At 42.5% G+C, this 20,489-nt stretch overlaps 1 protein-coding gene across 7 annotated transcripts in view; it reads right to left on the reverse strand.

Moving 5' to 3' along the window:
- Positions 1 to 20,489, reverse strand: part of TANC1 (tetratricopeptide repeat, ankyrin repeat and coiled-coil containing 1) — a 201,972-nt gene that overhangs the window by 89,489 nt on the left and 91,994 nt on the right. For 6 of the 7 annotated variants that reach the window (XM_090045661.1, XM_090045660.1, XM_090045666.1 and 3 more), the window contains one exon: positions 7,625 to 7,729. The exons of the other annotated variant lie outside the window; for it this stretch is intronic. In XM_090045661.1, the coding sequence (XP_089901787.1) occupies positions 7,625 to 7,729 (105 nt within the window). The remainder of the gene's footprint in view (positions 1 to 7,624; positions 7,730 to 20,489) is intronic. 7 annotated transcript variants of the gene reach the window in all.

Raw genomic sequence — 20,489 nt, forward strand, 5'->3', positions numbered from 1 at the left:
AAGTTTCTTTCAGACGTTTCAGTGCCTTTAAAGCTTCATTATTAATCATGTAGGTACTTCACTGCTCCCTAACGATATGCAAACATCTATAAGGGAGTATCATTCAAGGCAGAAGTCTATAAGGGAATATCATTTTTCTGTAACTAGGATAACAGCAGCAGTTGGCACCAAAACTTATTTTTTCCCTTTCAAATTATATGGAGACAAACTTATGTGGAAATTTTAAAAATATTTCCTTCAGTCACAATTTAATTTCTATTCCATATGCACTACAGGATGAGAAAAACTCTCCTCCCAAATTTACAGCTATATAATACTATACAGTAAAGACATTTCTGATAAGAAAGCAGAACTTCAACTAAAAAGAGCAACTGAATTTTACCTATGGCAATTAACAGAAGACTTAGGATGGACATTTAAGCAGTGAGTAGAGTTGCAACTCTCCACTGCATAAGTCCAACAAATTTATTCTGAAGATAAGCACTATGGTATTCATAGATACTGCAGTTCTGTGGTATCTACATAACATGACAATGGAAGTTAAAGTTCTGTTTTTTTAAATTAAGGAGGAAGTAGCTTCACTTAATTTCCAGTAGACCTATGCCCATCTCACAGAACAAACCAACCAGCACACTTGCCATCATTCCCTCTCTCTTCTTGTCATCTTAGAGGAATCCAAAACCCAGACTGGATTCCATTCCTACTAGGAACTGTTTATTGAAGAAAAGGGGGAACCTTTTTGTTTTTTTATAATGTAAGATTTTGGATGTTCAACTAACAACTTTTTAATGAAAATGTCTGGTCAATAAAGAAAGAAATATTGTAAAATGTTCGACAAAGTATGTGGAAATACTGGGTTTTTTAAAATTCTTTCTCCTTCATTAGAATAGATGAAGACTTACAAGTCTTGCACAAGTCTGTATGCCATGGAATTTTGATAAAAATGTAAAAAAAACATTTTCCCACAAGGGAAAAAAAAACCCTGTTTTCCAGCCAGGTCAAATTTTTGTAGCACCGATCACCACAGTAGTTGAGTTGAATGGGTAATTCATAATTGCAGTGTTAGATCCATGAAAGACTTCATAGAGAATTCTGTTCTTCATCCTTCCAAGTTCTAGGAAAATCTGGTAGAGCATATTTGTGGTTGTTTGATTTTTTTTAAATTAACCTCTGCAGTTATGCTAACTAGAACCTTATCCTAAAAGAAGTTCTTACAGATTTCCCTAAAAGTAAATGAGATTAATTTCTCATTCTTTGTTTATCAGAGGGTTTGTTTGTTTTGATTGCAAATCTCACAACAAAAACTTTTAGCAAGCTGAAGGCAAAGAAACTGTTTTTGATATTGCTGCTACACAATCATACAAGATTAGCAAAGAATCCAGCAACACTTAGAAACTTAGGATTTCAGCCCAGAGATTATTTTGAGAAATTGGTAGTCTCTGCATAGAAGGATATGAACGATTAGATATTCTTGTTGTAATTTTGTTAAGGGGACAGAATCTGGGGAGTCTAATATTTACTATTCCAATACTTCCCCCCTCCTCCAAAATAAGCAATAGTCTAATACAATTCCTTCAGAAAACTAGCAAAGGTTTTCATCCAGAGGTCTGTAGACAACTGGGAGTCCTTTATTCCTTTTCTCTCAAACCATGTGAATGCATACCATGAATTCTGTTTCTTTGTTATGTGGTGTTAGTATAAACTAGTGCAGGGATGGTAGTAGCATTAAGCCCCTCTTTGCAACTGAGGCAAGGCAAGATATCTTTTTCAAGATCAGATTACTGATTCTGGTAGCTGCACTAGCTATTAAGCTTGCATTTAATCAAAAGATCTCAAGGCTCTTATATTTTGCTAATTTGCTTGTTCTTGTTATAGAAGAATAGTGCTGATAGAAATGGGTTCTATACATCTTCAGCTGTGAGACAGCCTTGTTGGTCTTGTTTGGCAGTCTCCCCTTTGTTACTACAACAGAGTTGAGAGCATGGATCTTTGAGTTTCTTTTATATCCTGATATCCCTGTTCTCCAAATTCCAAAAACCTGTCAACAGAATTCAATATTTATTTATGCTCAAGAAATTTGTCAAGATTTATATGTGGAAGATTCAAGATACCACTACAATGAGCTTGAGTAGTGCACACACGCACATGAGCTGGTGGGCATTTAAGTTTGCGCGCGCGCGCACACACACACACACACGCCCCTTAAATGGATGCTTGTTAACAAGGTAGAAAAGGTACTCTGATGATGCTCAACAGGTTTGTTCACTAACCATTTTGAAAGAACTAACGAAGTGTCAGTTAAATGAAAGCCTCTAGGTCAGAGATTCCCAAACTTTTTCTTATTGCTTGCCCCCTTCCAGATTTACCAGTTGCCCTGGTATCCCCATCAGCATGCTTTCTATTTTAACACCTTAAATGCCAATTATTACAATGAAAATTAAATCCACCATTACACAATTTCTCTTGTGTACCCTCCCCCCCAAGAGATGTCATGCATACTAGGGGTGTGTGAAACAGGCCCTATTCGATTCGGATTTGCCCTAAATCAGGGACAGCGATTAGATTGATTGATTCAGATCACTGTCCCCAATTCAATTTGGCCAAATCTGAATCTGAGGATTTGATGCCAATTCGGAGAATTAGCGATTTGGCCATAGACAGAACTTTAAATGTTTTTTCTACACGCCTTGAAGTACCAGGCATGGCTTGTGAATGCCATGATGCTGGGGTGGCTAGAGCATCCCACAGGAGCACAGGGCCCCCCCGCATGCTCGGCAGTGAACCCAGAAGTGGATCAGAAGTGCTTCTGAATGCACCTGGGAGCCCCCCATGATCCTGTAGGATGCTCCATCCTCCCCAGCATCTCAGCATTCACACGCTGCCTGCTACCTTGAGGTATGCAGAAAAAATATTTACAACTGTGTTTATGTCCAAATCACCAAATCTCTCCAAATCAATTCAGAGGGTTCTGATTCAATTCAGAGAAATTAAAGGGTCTTCTGATTTGAGTTGGAGATTTGGCCACAGAATCAGGCCAAATCTCCTCCAAATCAAATCAGGGACCAAAGCTTCACACAGCCCTAATGCATACCCCCAGAGGTACATGTACCACTGTTTGGGAACCCCTGCTCTAGATAAAACAGAAGCAATTTGGGTCATGGATGCAGCTATTAGGGTTCAGGGCCAATCAATCCAAAAGTGGTTTGTTTCCTCTTGACATGTCAAGATAGTAACTCGGAGTATGGCATGAAACGGCTCATCACCAATCACATTCAGGATAACTAACTTGGAAGGCAACATAAGTGTATTATGTTTCGTATTTATTATCATCTCAAAACATATGGGAATTTTCAATGAATTTTAAACAGATATCTTAAGAGTTCTACTCTGAAAATTGGGGGTGGGGGGAAGATCTGCACTAGGTTTGTTCAGATATATACTTGCTGCTGCTTTCTTCACACTAACCCTGAAAACACAATACAGTAGTAGGATGAGCCAAAAGCTTTCCCCTCCCCCCACCACATTCATCATAAAGAAAAATGAAACTCATAGAAAGCCATGGGCTTAAGCAAGTATGCTACAGCAAGATTTTGCCTCAAGAAACTTTATGGCAGGTGCTGATAACTATAACTAACTAGGAAATTAAGCCACTTGACTACCAGAGCTCAGGCTGAATTTGCAGGTATGGTAATTAGAAAAACTCTCTCTAAGCAGGGCCAAAAACCCCATACAACTCACATACCTTCCTAGTTATTTTTTAGAGTAGAAATATACTTCAAACAGCAGAATTGCACTCTTGCTAAATCACGGGGCTTCCAGGACTTCTTCATTCTGTGCAGTTTAAAGTTCCAATTTACTTCCACAATTCTGCCTTCATGAGGTTTACAGAAAGCCTTGCTTACAAAATTAATTAACCCTCCAGAAGTTTCAGAGACATCACACAGATTTCAAAAAGTACTATCAATCACTACTGAATATTTATTGTTAGAGTTACTGTCAGTCACACACTAACTCAGGAGCTGACAACTTATAGCCATTGAATCTATGGAGGCAGCCCACAGATGCAGGGATTTCTTGGCGGGTGCTTTCCCTGTGCTACCTTGGGTGACAAGTGGCAGTCGCAGCGAGTTGCTAGTGCCCACCCACCTTCAATTCTGGGTGGGTCATTCTAGCCTACAACTATAAAAAGGTGCACTAATTAGTCTGCACTAACTATTCCACATTTACAATGATATTGTGCAGCTAATAGTAGCTCCAAAACAACTTGAGTACACCAAGAGTGTTATTTTACCAAAGGTCTCAAATCAGTCACAAAGGCCGCATCCACATGAGCAGGGACTATCGTCTCCACAGGGACAAGCAGCAGTGGCACACATTGTGCTGCTGCTACTAGTCCCCAGGGAATGCCTGTGCCATGTGCTCTCTGGCTTATGGCAGGTCATGCTGGGTGGGGGTAGGGGAGGCTGGGCCCAGCAACTATGCTGGCCCCAGCAGCCTTACCTGCAGTCCTGGGGGCTCAGGGAGATGCAGCTGCAGTGCTCCTGCACCTGGAAGCCTGGCCAGCAGTTGGAGTATGGCTCCGGCAGGTCAGGCTCTGGTTTTGGGCAGCACACGCTGCTGCCACATCCGCCACCATGCTTTTTTAAGGCACAGGGTTTTGTTTTTTGCCCCAGGATTTCCCATAGTCAAACCAGCACCTTGCTCCCCAGGCAAGGCAGCAGCCTGGGAAATGCCTGTATGTGCACTGTATGGCACTGTAGATGGGTTGGTGGCGCCATATACTGCGCATCTACAAGGGTGGGCAGATGTGAATAGGATGGGATTCAGCACAGACAAGTGCAAGGTGATGCACCTCGGGAGGAACAATCAGCACCATACCTACAGGTTGGGGAACTCCCCTCTTGTCAGCACGGAAGCGGAAAAGGATCTTGGAGTCATAATCGACTCCAAGATGAACATGGGCCAGCAGTGTGGCGAGGCAGTCAGGAAGGCCAACCATACCTTGTCATGCATCCACAGATGCATCTCAAGCAGGTCCAAAGAGGTGATCCTCCCCCTCTATGCAGCACTGGTCAGGCTGCAACTGGAGTACTGTGTCCAGTTCTGGGCGCTGCACTTCAAGAGGGATGTAGACAGCATTGAAAGGGTCCAGAGGAGGGCCACTCATATGATCAGGGGACAGCAGGGCAGGCCCTACGAGGAGAGGCTACGAGACCTGAACCTGTTCAGCCTCCAAAAGAAAAGGCTGAGGAGGGATCTAGTGGCCTGTTATAAATTAGTCAGGGGGGATCAGCAGGCACTGGGGGAGTCACTGTTCCCCTGTGCACTGCCAGGAGTGACCAGGAATAACGGTCACAAGCTGGCAGAGAGCAGGTTTAGGCTAGATATCAGGAAGCGCTACTTCGCTGTCAGGGCGGCTAGGATCTGGAACCAACTTCCAAGAGAGGTGGTCCTGGCTCCTACCCTGGGGGTGTTTAAGAGGACGTTGGATGAACATCTTGCTGGGGTCGTTTGACCCCAGTATTATTTCCTGCCATGGCAGGGGGTCGGACTAGATGATCTACTAAGGTCCCTTCCGACCCTAGAAACTATGAAGCTATCTGGACACAGCCAAAGGATTTAAATTATGAGCTTTTTGTTCTTTTGCCTTCTCTGATAAATGATTTAAAAAACCCCAAAAGTATTTTGTGGCATGCTGGTGGTCAAGTGTAAATGCAATTTCCTGCCAGACCAGAGATAAGAGATAACAATATCTAAGCTCTCAGCCTGATAAACACTGCTCACTCTCTGAGGATGGAAAGCTTAGAGTTGTCTTTTAGGGCGCATATAGAAGTGCTCCATGCATGCTTTATAGTGCTGTAATTTAGAGTACTTTTTATAGCACTATAAAATTATAGCACTCTTTAACATGACAGAAGTGCAGTGTTTGGCAGGGGGAGCCTCTGAGCCTCCCTGCACATACCAGGCACTCAGTTGCCTCCTGTTTGACCAGGAATTTGACCAGCATACAGTTATTTAAAGTGCTGTACGTTGCTAGGGTGCTATAACATACAGCGCTTCAATGACCTCGTTTAACAAGGGTTAATTAAAGCATTGTATCTATTTTTAAGTGCTGTAAAGCCATGCACTTCTGTTAAGTCATGGCACTGAAGCACTTTAAATGGTGGAAATCTGCTGGCTAGAAATCTGCCAGTCTACAAGAGGAAATCTATGGTTTCCCACTTCAAAAGGGGAAAATCTGTGCGTCTCCTCTTAAGGAGAAAATTGTGTTTTTCTACAGGAAATGGAAAACCCAGACCCCTGGTCATTGTGAGTTAAGGTACTCGAGGTGAGTAAGAGTAAATAATTTAATGCAACTATTAATTCTAATACTCCTGTTATCAGTGATGCTAAGAAGATGGCAAGGTTTCCATACTATCTGCAAATAGGATATATACCAGTAATGCAAACAAATTGCTGAATGTCTGATCATATTAACCAGCTGAAAAGAAAAAGGAAAACCTGAAGTCAAAAGCCTATTTACTTAGAAATTAGTTCCATCTACTAAAGAGATATCCATTGTTTTCATTATTGAATTAGACAATAAATGAAATATGAACTTTGAACTGAAGATAACACAACTCAGAAAAGGTGAACTATGTTTTTTAATATTAAAAGAAATTAAGAGAGATACAAGTTTATACCCACAATTAAAAACCCATTTAAAAAAAAAAAAGCAGATTTACAAAAAACAAAATTCAGTACAAGGAATGTTTTTGCAAAGTCTCTCTGCTATTATTGCTTTGTTTTGTTTTTGTGTGTTCTTAAATGCTTTCCTTAAAAGTATTGCAAATTTCAGTCATTGTGGCATCAGGAAAGTAGAAATGGGAAGAGAAAATGAAACGGACTAGTCTGCTTTCAACATACAGGTATTAATGGCATTATTTAATTTTCAAATGAAGCTCTCCCTTTCAAACCTAAGAATTCCATTAACACTGAAGCACACGAAAAACAAATTTGATCAACTGTAACTTGACTGCAAGCAATGACCTTAGTAAGGTCAGTTAAGCTGTAAATTAATCTAAAAAAAATATAACAATGAATACAAAATCCTCATTATAGTACATATATTTACATACTGACTTGAGTGTCATTTTGCTTTGGCCATGACATTCATGAAGCCACACTTTGTTATGTGTTAGTCAAATTTAATGAACTTGAAGCTTTCCAAGAATACCAATTAACATTAAGGGTTATGGTGCCAACATAGGAGTCTATTGTTAAAAGTCCTCTTATTTAGCAAGCTTTCTAAATGCAGTATTGTATTCAGTACAGAACTACCACAATTTCAACTTAAATTCAGAAAAATTGTAACAGGCCTCTCACATAAATGTGACCCACAGCCCTCACACTCAATTTTGCCTATACCATGTGCACATCTCCAAGAGCTAAGACTGCTAGAAAAAGAAAGAAATTACATAAACTTTTTTTTTGCAAACTTCTTCTCCCTACCACAAACATGTTCAATTGTGCAAAACATTCTTACCAGGGAGACTGGTTTCATTATTGCATAACCCTGGCTCCTGTGAAATGAAAAACTAATCTATTAAGTAAAATAAGAACAGCACTGAAAACACTCTCTTACCATTCTGATTGGGTTCTGTTGGCTCTGACACTTTTCTGAAAGGTACAACAACTGCATCTCCTGGCACTCTGGGACTTTCCACGAACTTGGGCTTCCTGATCGGACCTGTAGTGGGAAAGGTCTGAGTGTGTCTAATTTTTTCCAGATGGAATACAAATTTCAGAATGTACAATGTGTATCCTCAGAGAACCAAGCAGACCTACAGGACAAGCCTCCCCTCACCCCCTCCTCCCTCCCCAAATACACACAGCTAGCTACTACAGTACAGACCAGTGAACTTCTGTACTTCCACTCTTGCAGACTCTTGTATGAAAGAAAAGCTCTTTAGTCAGGCTCACTTTCTGGAATGAAAACAAAAGCAATTTGTTTGCTACGACGATCCTGAAGCAGGTCTCCAGCATATGTAAAATGAGTGACATAGACAAGTTCAGACCCAGACACCTTTCAGTCAGCATCCTCTATTCAGAGCTTTTATTTTCCATCTCAGTATGAAAAATAACCTTGTGACTGAATATCCAAAGGCAGGACACAAGTATTGCAAGTAGAGAGCTTGCAACATTCACATTCTAAGTTCTTCAATCCAGAGCTTTAGTATATTACTGGGTAAGTTATCCAATGAATGACGCACACTGATTGCAAGGGAAGGGGAGGAGGGCAAGGGGAAAAGAAAAATATCTTCTTGGCAACTAACTGTTTGTGCTTTCATAAAGACAGGCATGAGCTAAGAGTGCTCTTAATTTGATGCCAAAATGTACCAGGTATTTAACCCACCTTTTACTAAGAGAAGAAACAGAATGAGTTTTTTAATTTAACTGATCTCTAAAGCACTCTCACTTACAACTTTCAGCTTTATGCTTTGTTTAAGTATTCATTATAGTGTTCTTTACCACGTGTGGTTTAGCAACAACTACAGGAAACATTACATGCACAATAGAATTTCTGGTCAGCAAAATACCAGAGCACAATGAGAACAATGCTGCCCTCTAAGGGTAAACTAGATGCAGAATACAAGTAACTTCAAAACTAGCAGATATCCAGGTTGTAGCTGTATTGGTGTACAGGCAAAAGGAAACAGAACTCGTGACAGAGGTGATACCTTTTATTAGACCAACTAGATATTTGCACAAAAAAAAGTCTTTATTTGCATGCTTTCAGGCTCATACACCCTTTTTCAGGCATAGGAGAAAACAAAGGATTGTAAAATTTTTCCAAGGTTGAAATGAAAATTCATATTTTACAGGACAGCTGAAGGTATTGTAAGATCTCCTGGTTGGAATAGTTCATTTTGTGCAAATTAGGCTCAGATAAAAGTTGGAACAGTCTGTTTATTTTGAAGCTGTCTGGAGGCAACCAGGATGTAGAATTATGTCTCCGTTTGGTTACAATGTTTGATATTTCACAGAAGAGTGGGGAGATGGAATGTTCTCCTGGGCAGGAATTTCTTGTGTGTGAATGTGCCCGAAAGCTCGCAAATAAAGGGTGGTTTTTTTTGCATATAGTCGGTCTATAAAAGATATCACCTCTACCACAAGTTCTGATTCCTTCAAAACTAGCATAATACACTACACAAAGCATCTCATCCTGCCACAGCAGTCAGGCAGACTTTTACATCTGGTGCATGAAGTAATGCAGGACTAGAGTTACCTATGCTCAGATCACTGAGAAACTCAATCCAAAGCAGCTTAAACACTTAACTTGTGTTCCCACCATCATATACAGGGTTCTGTGCAACTGCTCATTCATACAGCCACTTTCACTAGACAGGCATACTACTTCCCACCCCCAAATCGTTTTAATAAATTTTCTACGGATTTGGGGTCTAGTAGGGTGCTCTCCTGTTTCAGCCAGAAGAGTCCAGAATTGCCAAGCCAGTTCCTGGTCCTAAGAAAGCACAATAATAGAGCTGGCTGCCTGGATGGGTCCATTCTTCATTTATGACAGCCAACATGGGGCATTTTCCCTTCCTTCCTAGACACAACTCTGATAACTTAAATAGACACAATGTCATATCCCCAGCTATCCCAGACTCCCATAACTGAAGCTGAGAAGGAATCTTCCTTACAAGGTGAAGCAGCTGTATGATTTAACTACTATTTTTTAAACATCTATATTAGATGACAATATCAAAAGCAAATAAAGAAACCTCCCCTTTCTGAACAGCACACCGATTTTTAAACAATGGTTACATTCCACAAAGAGATAAAACAACATTGAAGGGGCCAAATCAAACACTTTAAAGTAAGGAAATGCCAGAATTAAGCTGGAAATCCTTCATCTCAAATCTATGCACTTATGGATTGTGATAACAACATGATTGTTTGTTATTTTTACTATAGGATCATTATCTCACTGCACTCAAGGCTGCAATGATTCAAATGTGACCTATACTCTCAGCACAGAGTAATTAATATCCTTTACCCTGAACAATCAAGTCCTCTCTCTCTCAAATTGGGAATGCAAAATTAACAATTTTTTTTAAATCTTAGTGCCCAATGTGTAAAATGGAAACATCATCATGTTTTAACCAATGGGGGTATATTGTGAAGATAGCCAACAGCTACGAAACAGTCAGATTTGTATGAATTAGCTCATTACTGAGAACAGACATGCCCATAAGTAAACAAACACTTCTGCCCTCAGACCAAACTGTGTTGGCTTAGTAAAACAAGCTTAATTTCTGCTGTGCCCTCCTGGCATTCCTGTCTCTTCCCCACCCCTGGCTCTTTGTTTACTCCTTACCTACCTAGTCCTCTTTCTCTATCCCACAGGCTTTTTATCTGATCTCTCTGTCCTGATCTCAGTACTTGATCTAATCTCTTTGTCCAGGCTTCCTGTCCAAACCCAAATCTTTCCTCTTTCCCACATTGTGTGTCCCAGTCTTCACCCAACCTATCCCAGTTTTCCTCTCCAAACTCCTTATCAGTTCTCTCCTTCTCCCTCTCCCTCCAAGTCCTAGCCTTCCTTACTGTGCTTCACATCCCCAATCTCACTCTCTACTGAGTCTTCTTTTTTCTGGCTATTTGCTTCCATTTTCTCTCTCCCTGTCTGCTCATCTCTTCAAACTCTTTGGTCAAGTGGCCCCACTTTTTCTCCCACCACCCACCTCCTTGCCAGACCCACTCTTTTATATCTTCCCTCCTATGATTCCCAATTCCAGTCTCTCTGTACATAACAAGTTTCAGATTTCCCCCTCTACCTCTCCATCCCCAACTCACCACCCAAATATTCCAAACTATGATCCTATGACTCCCAATCCCCATTCCTCTGTCCAGCCGGAAGGAAACATATCTCTGAAAAACAGCCCTGACAAATTTCAAGCCCTTACTCTACTGCTTTTTAGAGTGACTGCCAGAAAAATCTTAAATAAGAAAAAGCAAGCTCTGACCTTGGAAACTGCTGAGCCCTATTTAGGTAAAATTTACAAAAAAAAAAAAAAATTCAGTCTGAGCAAATACCCAGCATGGAAAATTTCAACCAAAAGGAGTTAAATTCTGACAACATTTTAAATAACTGAAAATAGAATCCTGAAATGGAAAGCATTACACAACTTTAACAGACTATGCTACCCTTACCTGTACCACATCTTTTGTGTTTTCTTTTGCATGTGAATTTCAGGATGGGGAGATTATAGTCAATATTCTGCCGTATTTACTCACACTGGCTGCTTGCAGATGTTAAAAAACAAACAAAACAACCCCAAAACCCTAAAATGTGGTTTGCCAGAATAATTAGCACATTATTGCAAAATGGCTCCACAGCATCTGTATAGATCAGGCACTTCACTGGGGTTTTTTGGTACTTTTAACTAATAGCTAATTCAGTCCACTACTAGATAAAGACACCCAAAAAGCCCCACTAAAATGCCTGATCTATTAGACAGGAGAGCCGGGTTCAACTAATGCAATACCTCTTTTGGGCACATGCTGGGTTCAGCATGGGAGCACACAGAATTTAAAGTAAAGCGCCATTTTTTAAAATTTATTTATTTTTAATGTCTGTAAGCAGCCACTAAGTAGTACTCCAAAGTCAGGCACTATTCATAAGAAAAGTTCACAGATTTGGGCCCTAGAGTCCAATGTCCTCAGGAAAAATGTTCCTGGCTTTTCAGAGAATGTCAAAATTACATTTAAGCACAAATCACTTCTCCACACCATAATCTTAAGTTTATCAATCTTTGGGATAGCAAATTTTACCAAATATATGTCTTGTACATTGGTTATCCTTGTTCCTAACAAGCAAGAGTATATGACAGACGTATGGTCATGTAACTGTTCCTCCTTTTAAACTATTCCATTCAGAACAGGGGTAGGCAACCCCTGGCCCGCGTGCCAGAGCGTGGCACACAAAGAGATTTTGCTTGGCACTTGCACCTTGGAGAGGGGCCAGGACTGTGCTGCCAGAACAAGGTTCAGGCATCTCACGGCTCCCTGCCATTCACCCTTGGCATACAGTGCATAGCACAATGTGATCCTGATTCTAAGCATCTGGATAACAAATGTAACACAAAAATTATTAAACACACTGACAATTATTTAGCAAAAAAATATATACTTTAACTTGGAGATCTTTATATTCCAAAATGCATCACTAAGATTGGTTTATAAACAAATTAGAAGCAAAAGTTAAAGCCTTAATTAAAAAGCAAAAAATATCTATGCACCACACATCCATAGTGAAATATTGATGTTCATTTTAAGTATTTATCTGGAGATGAACTGCTCCCAAGTTTGATTCCTAAATGTGTCTCTTATTAAAATTTAAAATGTTCCTACCTTTATCAAGAAATATATATTTCAAAATTGGCAAGTTAGTAAGTAAAACTTTCTACTCTTTAAAAGGGAGCACATCCAGATGCTTATAAAGTATCATAAGCCTCACCACATGACGATACGTGTCCTAAGTTGTTATGAATATTAGCTAATGAACTTACTGCCACAACCGATTAAAAAAAAAAAAATCCAAGGTTATTGGCATTTCCTAAGAACTGGTAAAAAGTAGTACATATCAGCATTTGTCAATGGCTACCACGTAGCAGCATCTAAGATTATTTACCTTTTTCCCTGCTATACTTGATTAGAGGATACCTGCAGCATTTGCATAGTAAATTTTGGCATAACAAAAGCTACTGCAAGTTGCAAAAAGAAAAATAAAAAAGATACTTCTACCAATCTCTCTTCCATAAGCGTAACTTTTACCTCTAATATTTAACAGAATACCAAAAAAAGAACACTACACTATTCAACAATCTGAATTAAAATTTCAAACATAGATAACATATGCACATGCCCAATTCCTATCAACAATCCTAGCCCTACCCAATAAGAGAAGTAAGAGCAATAAGCAGCATGGGGTTATTATGGAGGTATGACATGACTCAAATTTCCTACAATCAAGGCTGACTAGGGATCATTGATTCGCAGCCAGGGCCGTGGCACTCTGGGTGCTACGAGATCCTTTGAAAGGCACCACAGGCTGTGAGGTACATATACGTTTGGCCCTGCCCAACAGCTCCTCCTCCCCACACCCATCACTGCCCAGCCCTTGCACAAGGAAGTGAGCATATGCTTGTCCCTGTCTGGCCTCTCCTCCTCTCTCATTCCCCTAGCTGTGCTGCTTCTACAAGGAGGCAAATACTGTAATAAATAAATTGTTTTTTGAGATGCGGTTCCATTTATTTCACAAAAGCTTTGAACAGTGCCTTGAGTTTAAAAAGGTTGAGAAGCACGGCTGTAGATATTTTGGATAGGTTACAGCATAGAGACAAAAGCATGGTAATTTGGGGGATTTTTTTTTTTTTTTAATGCCCATTGATGACAAGAAGAACCCAATACAACCCGCAAACTTGAGTACAACCAATAACATTCTGGATGCCCACTGTGCAGATGCATAAAAGCACAAACTGCCTTTAATTTCTCCCTGGGCTTGCGGCACATGATTGAGAAGGAACAGAGTTGCAGTGCTGGAGAGGATATGTGGCATTTACATAGACATGAAATGTGAAACCAAAAAACAAGCTGTCAAATAACTCCAATGGGAAATAATAGACATCCCATCACTTAGTATTTTTAAGCACAGACTGGACAGAAAGCATACAGAAGTGCCTATTTATGCTGGCAAAGGCTACATAACAAATTGGAGAAACATGGGCTAGACCAAGGGTTGGTAGAATGTGATATGCAAAGGCATTTTGCTTGGCACTCAGGGCATACAGCAGGGAAGGAGCCAGGGCTCCATTTTCACAATAAAGATTGTGCCCAGAGGTGTGCGTGCACCCGCTGCCAGCAACAAGCTGGGCCAGGGCTCCACAGACTTCAGTGGAATGGCATGCAGCTTCTCAGCTGCCTACAACAGCCAGCCTGGGCTCTGGGCAGGCCCCTGCTGCTCGCCACAGAGCCCAGGCTGCTCACACCAGGTGGCCATGAGGCTTCAAGCTGCTGCACCAAAGCCTGCAGGACCCTGGCCTAACTCATTGCTGGCAGCAAGTGCATGCACACCTCCAGATGGACAGTGTGGAAGGGGCTGTGCTGTACTGCCACAACAAGGACTGGGTCCTCTCATGGTTCTCCTACTGCCCACCCAGGCATGTCAACATATTACAAATCAAGGTTGGGGTGCTTTCTGTCCAAAAATATTGCTGGCCCCTGGGCCAGACAAAACTACTCTAAAGGTGGATAGGCAATTGACTCGAGAGCTTAAAGCAGAGTAATTATAAATTAAACCATGTCAGAATGACAGGAGGTTTGAAGTGAAGTCCCACACAGGGTTGCCCTGGGCCTGCTATTGCTCAATACGTTTATTAATGATTTGGATGCTGGGATAGAAAGCTTGTTGAGCAAGTTTGCAGGCAACACAAAACTGGGAAGGACAGCAAACATGTTGAAGGACAGAAGTGCAATTCAGAAGGCCCTGTTAGCTGGGCTGGAACTAACAGGATGAAGTTCAATGCTGACAAATGCAGTGTGCTACACCTTGAAAAATAAAAATAAAAAATACAAAATAAGTGAAACCTGGCTGGATGGCAGCACTACAGAAAAGGATCTGGGAGTCTTAGTAGATCGTAGATTCAGTGCGAGTCTACAGTGCGATGCAGCTGTGCAAAAGGCAAATGTGGTTTTAGGATGCCTTAATAGAAGCATCAGGTGCAGGACATGGGAGGTGAGAGTGCCCATTTACTCTGCACTTGTTAGGCCTCATCTAGAGCAGTGTGTGTAGTTTCGGGATCCACAATTTAAAAAGGATGTGGAGGAGTTAAGGTGGGTCCAGAGGCAAGCCACAAAAATGATAAAGGGCTTGGAACGCAAGGTATATGAGGAAAGATTGAATGAATCTGCTCAGCTAGAAAAAGGGGCTTAACAGGGGACATGATAACAGTCTCCAAATACCTGAAGGTACCATAAAGAGGGAAAACAATTTTTTCTCTCTTGCTGCAGAGAATAAGACATGTACCAATGACTTGAAGTTGCAGCAAAGTACTTTTAGATTGGATATCAGAAAAAAACTTCTTCACTGGTAGAACAGTAAGGCAGTAGAATAGATTGCCTAGGGAAGTTATGGACTCTCCACCCATGGAGGTGTTCAAGAAGAGGGTGGACAGGCATTGGTCAGGGATGATCTAGGCAAAGCTATGCACATGTTCTATTATGGCTATTTCCCATGCTTTTGGGCTTTCCTGGTTGTCACATGGGGCCAGGAGGGAATTTTTTTTCCTCCTGCTGCTACGCATGTCAGGGTTGGGGGGGGAGGGGGGCGTGTTTTGTTTTTTTTTAAGCTTTCCACAGAAGTATTGGGGCTACCAACAAAGCCGGGAGTTTTTGCTGGGATGTGTCAACGCTCCTGGTAGGAGTTAAAAGTGGAGGTTTCTGGCTACAGGGTCTTGTCCTTCCTCTTCAGATCAATCTTCATATTTGGGGGCAGGAAGGAATTTAATGCTATGTTCAGACTAGTACAGGAGGTAGTTTTTGCCTTCTTCTGTAGCAGAGGGCATGGCCTTCTTCCTTGGATCTCTCAAGTGTATTATAACAACCTTTGCAATAGCAGAACATTTGCCACCATAGTCCCCCTGCTTTATCTATGGCAGATTAGGGTGTTTAGTCTTGTGGCTGTGTCAAGATTGACTGTGTAGTTCTGATAAGAGGTTAGACCAGGGGTTAGCAACATTTTTGGGCAGAGCGCCAAAACACTGGCAACCTCACCGTGTAAGATGTTGGCATGCCAGGGGCAGGCAGCGGGGGAGCTGCAAGGGCCCAATCCTTGTTGTGGCAGCACAGCCCTAGCCCCTCCCCTGCCATCAGCCCTAAGGTGCACATGACAAGCAAAATGCTTTTGCATGCCACACTGGAACCCATGCTAAGGGATGCCTACCCCTGGGTTAGACAACGAATTGGTTCCTGATAGTTCAGATAGGGAGGATCCAGCCTTAGGCAGGGGATTATTAGATGACCTCTCACAACCCCTTCTAGACCTGCATGTCTATGATTCTGTGACTATTTCCAAGGATTATACTGCAGAAACTGCTGCTACAGCTATGTTGGCAGAACCCTCTAGCACAGTGATTCTCAACCAGGGAGCTGCAGAACACTGGGGTGCCTTGAGATGCTTTCAAGAGTGCTGCAGGATACCATACAATGTTAGCACTGGTAGGTGTACAAATATGATTTGTAAGACGAACCCAAAGATTTCAAATAGGAATCCATAGCCTTAGTTGTGGTCTTTCTGAGTTCTCAGCAACAGAAAAGTTACTCCATCATTTTTCTCCAGTCAAAAAATAAATAAAAACTAAAAATTGGTATTTTCCAAGAAGCGCTGCAACAGGGAACCCAACCCTATTAGCTACAATCTGAGGGAGGACAGGGCTTTTGTAGCCTGCAGGCGCCAGTGACACTAGGCAGCCCCAACAAGAAAACAGACCTGGAAGTTGGGGCCTGTTAAGGGCCCTGGGAGGGTGCAGGGCAGGAACACCAAAGCTCACTAGGCCCAGTAAAGGTAGCCGAGATAAGCTCCAGCAGGGTGGAGGATAGCTGATTATCAAAGAGGACAGAAACTCCTGTATGTGGCTGGATAGCCAGCTGACAGGAAGGGGTGGAGCTCTGTGCAACATAAAACTAGGGTCTGGGAGCTAGCTGAGCAGTCTGACCCTGCAGACAGCAGATCTCCTGAAAGAGAGAGCTTCAGGAGACAGACTGGCCAATGCCCAGGCAGTCCCTGAGGGCTGCAAAGAGAAAGCCAAGGGATGCTTGGTGCATGTAGTAAGGCCAAGAGTCAAAACAAGGTGACTTTCTGGAAAGTAGTTTGCTTGTGTTTGTAAGTTTGACAGTGCTCAACACTGGAGGACCACGTTGTGGCTGCAGGAGTGGAGGAAGCCATTGGTGGAGTGCCTGAGGGGCACTCTCTGCTACTGAAGCTGAGACCCAGGAAGCCAGGGTCCAAAGCAGTAGACCTGGGCTGAAGAGTGTCAGCCAGATAAAAAGGGCTATAGCCCAGTCAAGTATCTTGAGGCCCAAAAAGCCCAATGTGAAGTTGGGCATAGAGGTCTGCTACAGAGGGACCGCTGAGAGTCATCTGTGAGGCATGTATATAAATATGTGAGGTGGCTGGAAGTCACGATTCTTGCTCGTAAGGTGACTAAGGCCCTCTTAGGGAGGGAATATACCTGTGGGGTTAGGAGAGAGGTAACACGCACCCAGCAGTCAGCCACCCTGACTTTTACAGGCAACCTTTCCTTTAATATATTTAACAACAAGTCATAGCAGGCAAGAGATAGTAGACAGAGGAGGTCAGGGAACACGGACAGCCCAGTCAAGCCACTAGAGGCACCAGGAAGGGAGATTACCCAAACTTGTCACAGGAGTCTTACATCCAAAATGGTTGAGCACCACTGTTCTAGGGTAAACACAGTGTACTGCAGCAGATTTTCTACCAGCACATATATACTTTAAGCCAACAAAGACAAGCTACAGGGGTGGGCAGATGAGAATAGGATGGGATTCAACACCGACAAGTGCAAGGTGTTGCACCTGGGGAGGAACAACCGGCACCATACCTACAGGATGGGGAACTCCCTTCTCGTCAGTACAGAGGCAGAAAAGGATCTTGGAATCACTATTGATGCCAAGATAAACATGAGCCGGCAGTGTGGGGACGCAGTCAGGAAGGCCAACCACACCTTGTCATACATCCACAGATGCATCTCAAGCAGGTCCAAGGTGATACTCCCCCTCTGTGCGGCACTGGTCAGGCGCAGCTGGAGTACTGTGTCCAGTTCTGGGCGCCGCACTTCAGGAGGGATGTGGACAACATGGAGAGGGTCCAGAGGAGGGCCACTCGCATGATCGGGGGCAGCAGGGCAGACCTTACGAGGAGAGGCTACAGGACCTGAACCTGTTCAGCCTCCACAAGAGAAAGCTGAGGGGAGATCTAGTGCCCTGTTACAAACTAGTCAGAGGGGACCAGCAGGCACTGAGGAAGTCCCTGTTCCCCCGAGCACTACCAAGAGTGACCAGGAATAATGGTCACAAGCTGGCAGAGGGGAGATTCAGACTAGACATCAGTAGGCACTACTTCACGGTTAGGGCAGCTAGGATCTGGAACCAACTTCCAAGAGAAGTGGTGCTGGCTCCTACCCTGGGGGGTCTTTAAGAGGAGGCTAGATATACACCTTGCTGGGGTCATTTGACCCCAGTACTCTTTCCTGCCATGGCAGGGAGTCAGACTCGATGATCTGCTCAGGTCCCTTCCAACCCTAGAAACTACAAAACTATGAAAAGTACACTTCTGTCAGTACTGCTGCACATATACCCCCCAGAGTTATTCCATCACAGAACTTTGTGCACTCTACAGCCAATACAGTTAAGCCAGCAAAACTCTGTAATGTAGAATAACCCTAGAACAGAGTGGGAATACTGAAAAACAAACAAAATCAAAACAATGTAACCATGGAACAAGGACTTACCCTGATACAATACCTTTTAAGGATTTCGAATCTGTTAGCCTGCTCAACTCCAAATTAAATCATGGAATTCCCTGCCCTAAGACTCATACCCTGTCAATATTTTATTCCTCCTCGTATCGAAGTATTTCCTGATCTGGCTTTTGATCCCACCTATATGCTTTTGATGGTTTCTTTCTATCATCTCCCCTCCCCCACCATGTGTTTTGCAAATATAATGTTACCAAATGAACAGACACACTTTTTCCCTATCAGCTTACTTTTTCAAACTCATCCCTTGCCCTGGGTCAGATCCAGGTTGTGGGGTTCCTTGGGGGCACTGGTAACAACCCCATAGCCCCTGATTCTGTGGCAGGCTCTGCTCCCCACTACCTCCACCCTGAAACTCCCTGGCCCACTAGGCACCCCCACAGGCTGGCAAGATCTCTATGGACCAAATATGGACCGAGTTTGGGGAGTAGAATGGAAGTACAGGGGAAGGGGGGTAAAGATACCTTGGGGCAGGAGAGGTAGAAAAGAAAAGTATAGGGATTTGCTCTCTAATAAATTCTCAGGACATTTTCCAAGATAAAAGGATATTTTTAACTTCACTTCTGCTGTTATCAACCATCATGTTAGATTCTTAAAACTAAGTAGAAGATAAAGGATCTTCTTGCACTCCTTCCTTTGTTCCCTACCTTCCAGGGTGAGATGAATACCAGAACTGAAGGAAACATTTTGATTCTCAGACGCAAGTAAAACTGTGTGTCAGGTATGACCTGGGAGCACTACAAGAAATATTTCATGATAAAAATACACACTTTATGGATTTCATAGACATTAGGGCTGGAAGGGACCTCAGAAGATCATCGAGTCCAGCCCCCTGCCCTAGGGGCAGGAAGTCAGCTGAGGTCATAGGATCCCAACAAGAAAAACATCCAGATTTCTCTTGAAGGTGTCCAAAGTAGGTGCTTGAACCACCTCTGGTGGCAGGCCATTCCAGACCTTGGGGGCTCGGAGAGTAAAGAAGTTCTTCCTTATGTCCAGCCTGAAATGGTCTTGCAGGAGTTTATAACCGTTCAACCTTGTAATCCCCTGGGGCAATCTGGTGAACAAACATTCCCCCAGTTCCTGGTGAACACCCCTTATAAACTTATAGGTGGCCATCAGGTTGCCCCTGAGCCTGCACTTTTCCAGGCTGAAGAGTCCCATGGCTCTCAGCCTCTTGTCATAAGGTCTGTTTTACTGACCTCTGATCATGCGCGTGGCTAATGCTATGTGAAAGCATTCATTTAAACATCAACTAAGCCAATCTGTTTTGCAATCAAAGAAAAACAACACAAAGTTTAAACAAAACCCTACAGTGGATACCAGAACTTGGCTCTGGCAGTCTTGCAGAGCATGACTTTATCACCATCTTGCTTTGATTACACGTCTGTAAAATGGGGATGCTCATCTACACAGGCTTCACAGGACTTAAATTAGTTTTTGAAAGAACTTCAGCATGCTTAACTGTAATATGCTGTACAACAAAGGCTAAGCACTTTTACTGAAAGGCAGTTAAACCCAACATACCACAGTTACTTCTAATAGCTTATTTCAAAGTAAAGGCATAATTTTCTTTTAAACTGTAATACTTGTTATCAGAGTTTAAAGCAAATTTCTAAGCTTTCTGAGCTTACTGCAACAGAAAAATTACTCCACTGTTTTCCTCCAGTCAAAAAATAAATAAAAACTAAAAATTGGTATTTTCCAAGAAGCGCTGCAACAGGGAACCCAACCCTATTAACTACAATCTGAGGGAGGACAGGGCTTTTGTAGCCTGCAGGCGCCAGTGACACTAGGCAGCCCCAACAAGAAAACAGACCTGGAAGTTGGGGCCTGTTAAGGACCCTGGGAGGGTGCAGGGCGGGAACACCAAAGCTCGCTACAGTACAGGTA

Source organism: Crocodylus siamensis, chromosome 4, assembly GCF_052110815.1.
Source record: "Crocodylus siamensis isolate JL-2025a chromosome 4, ASM5211081v1, whole genome shotgun sequence".
In the NCBI taxonomy this organism is placed as follows: Eukaryota; Metazoa; Chordata; order Crocodylia; family Crocodylidae; genus Crocodylus; species Crocodylus siamensis.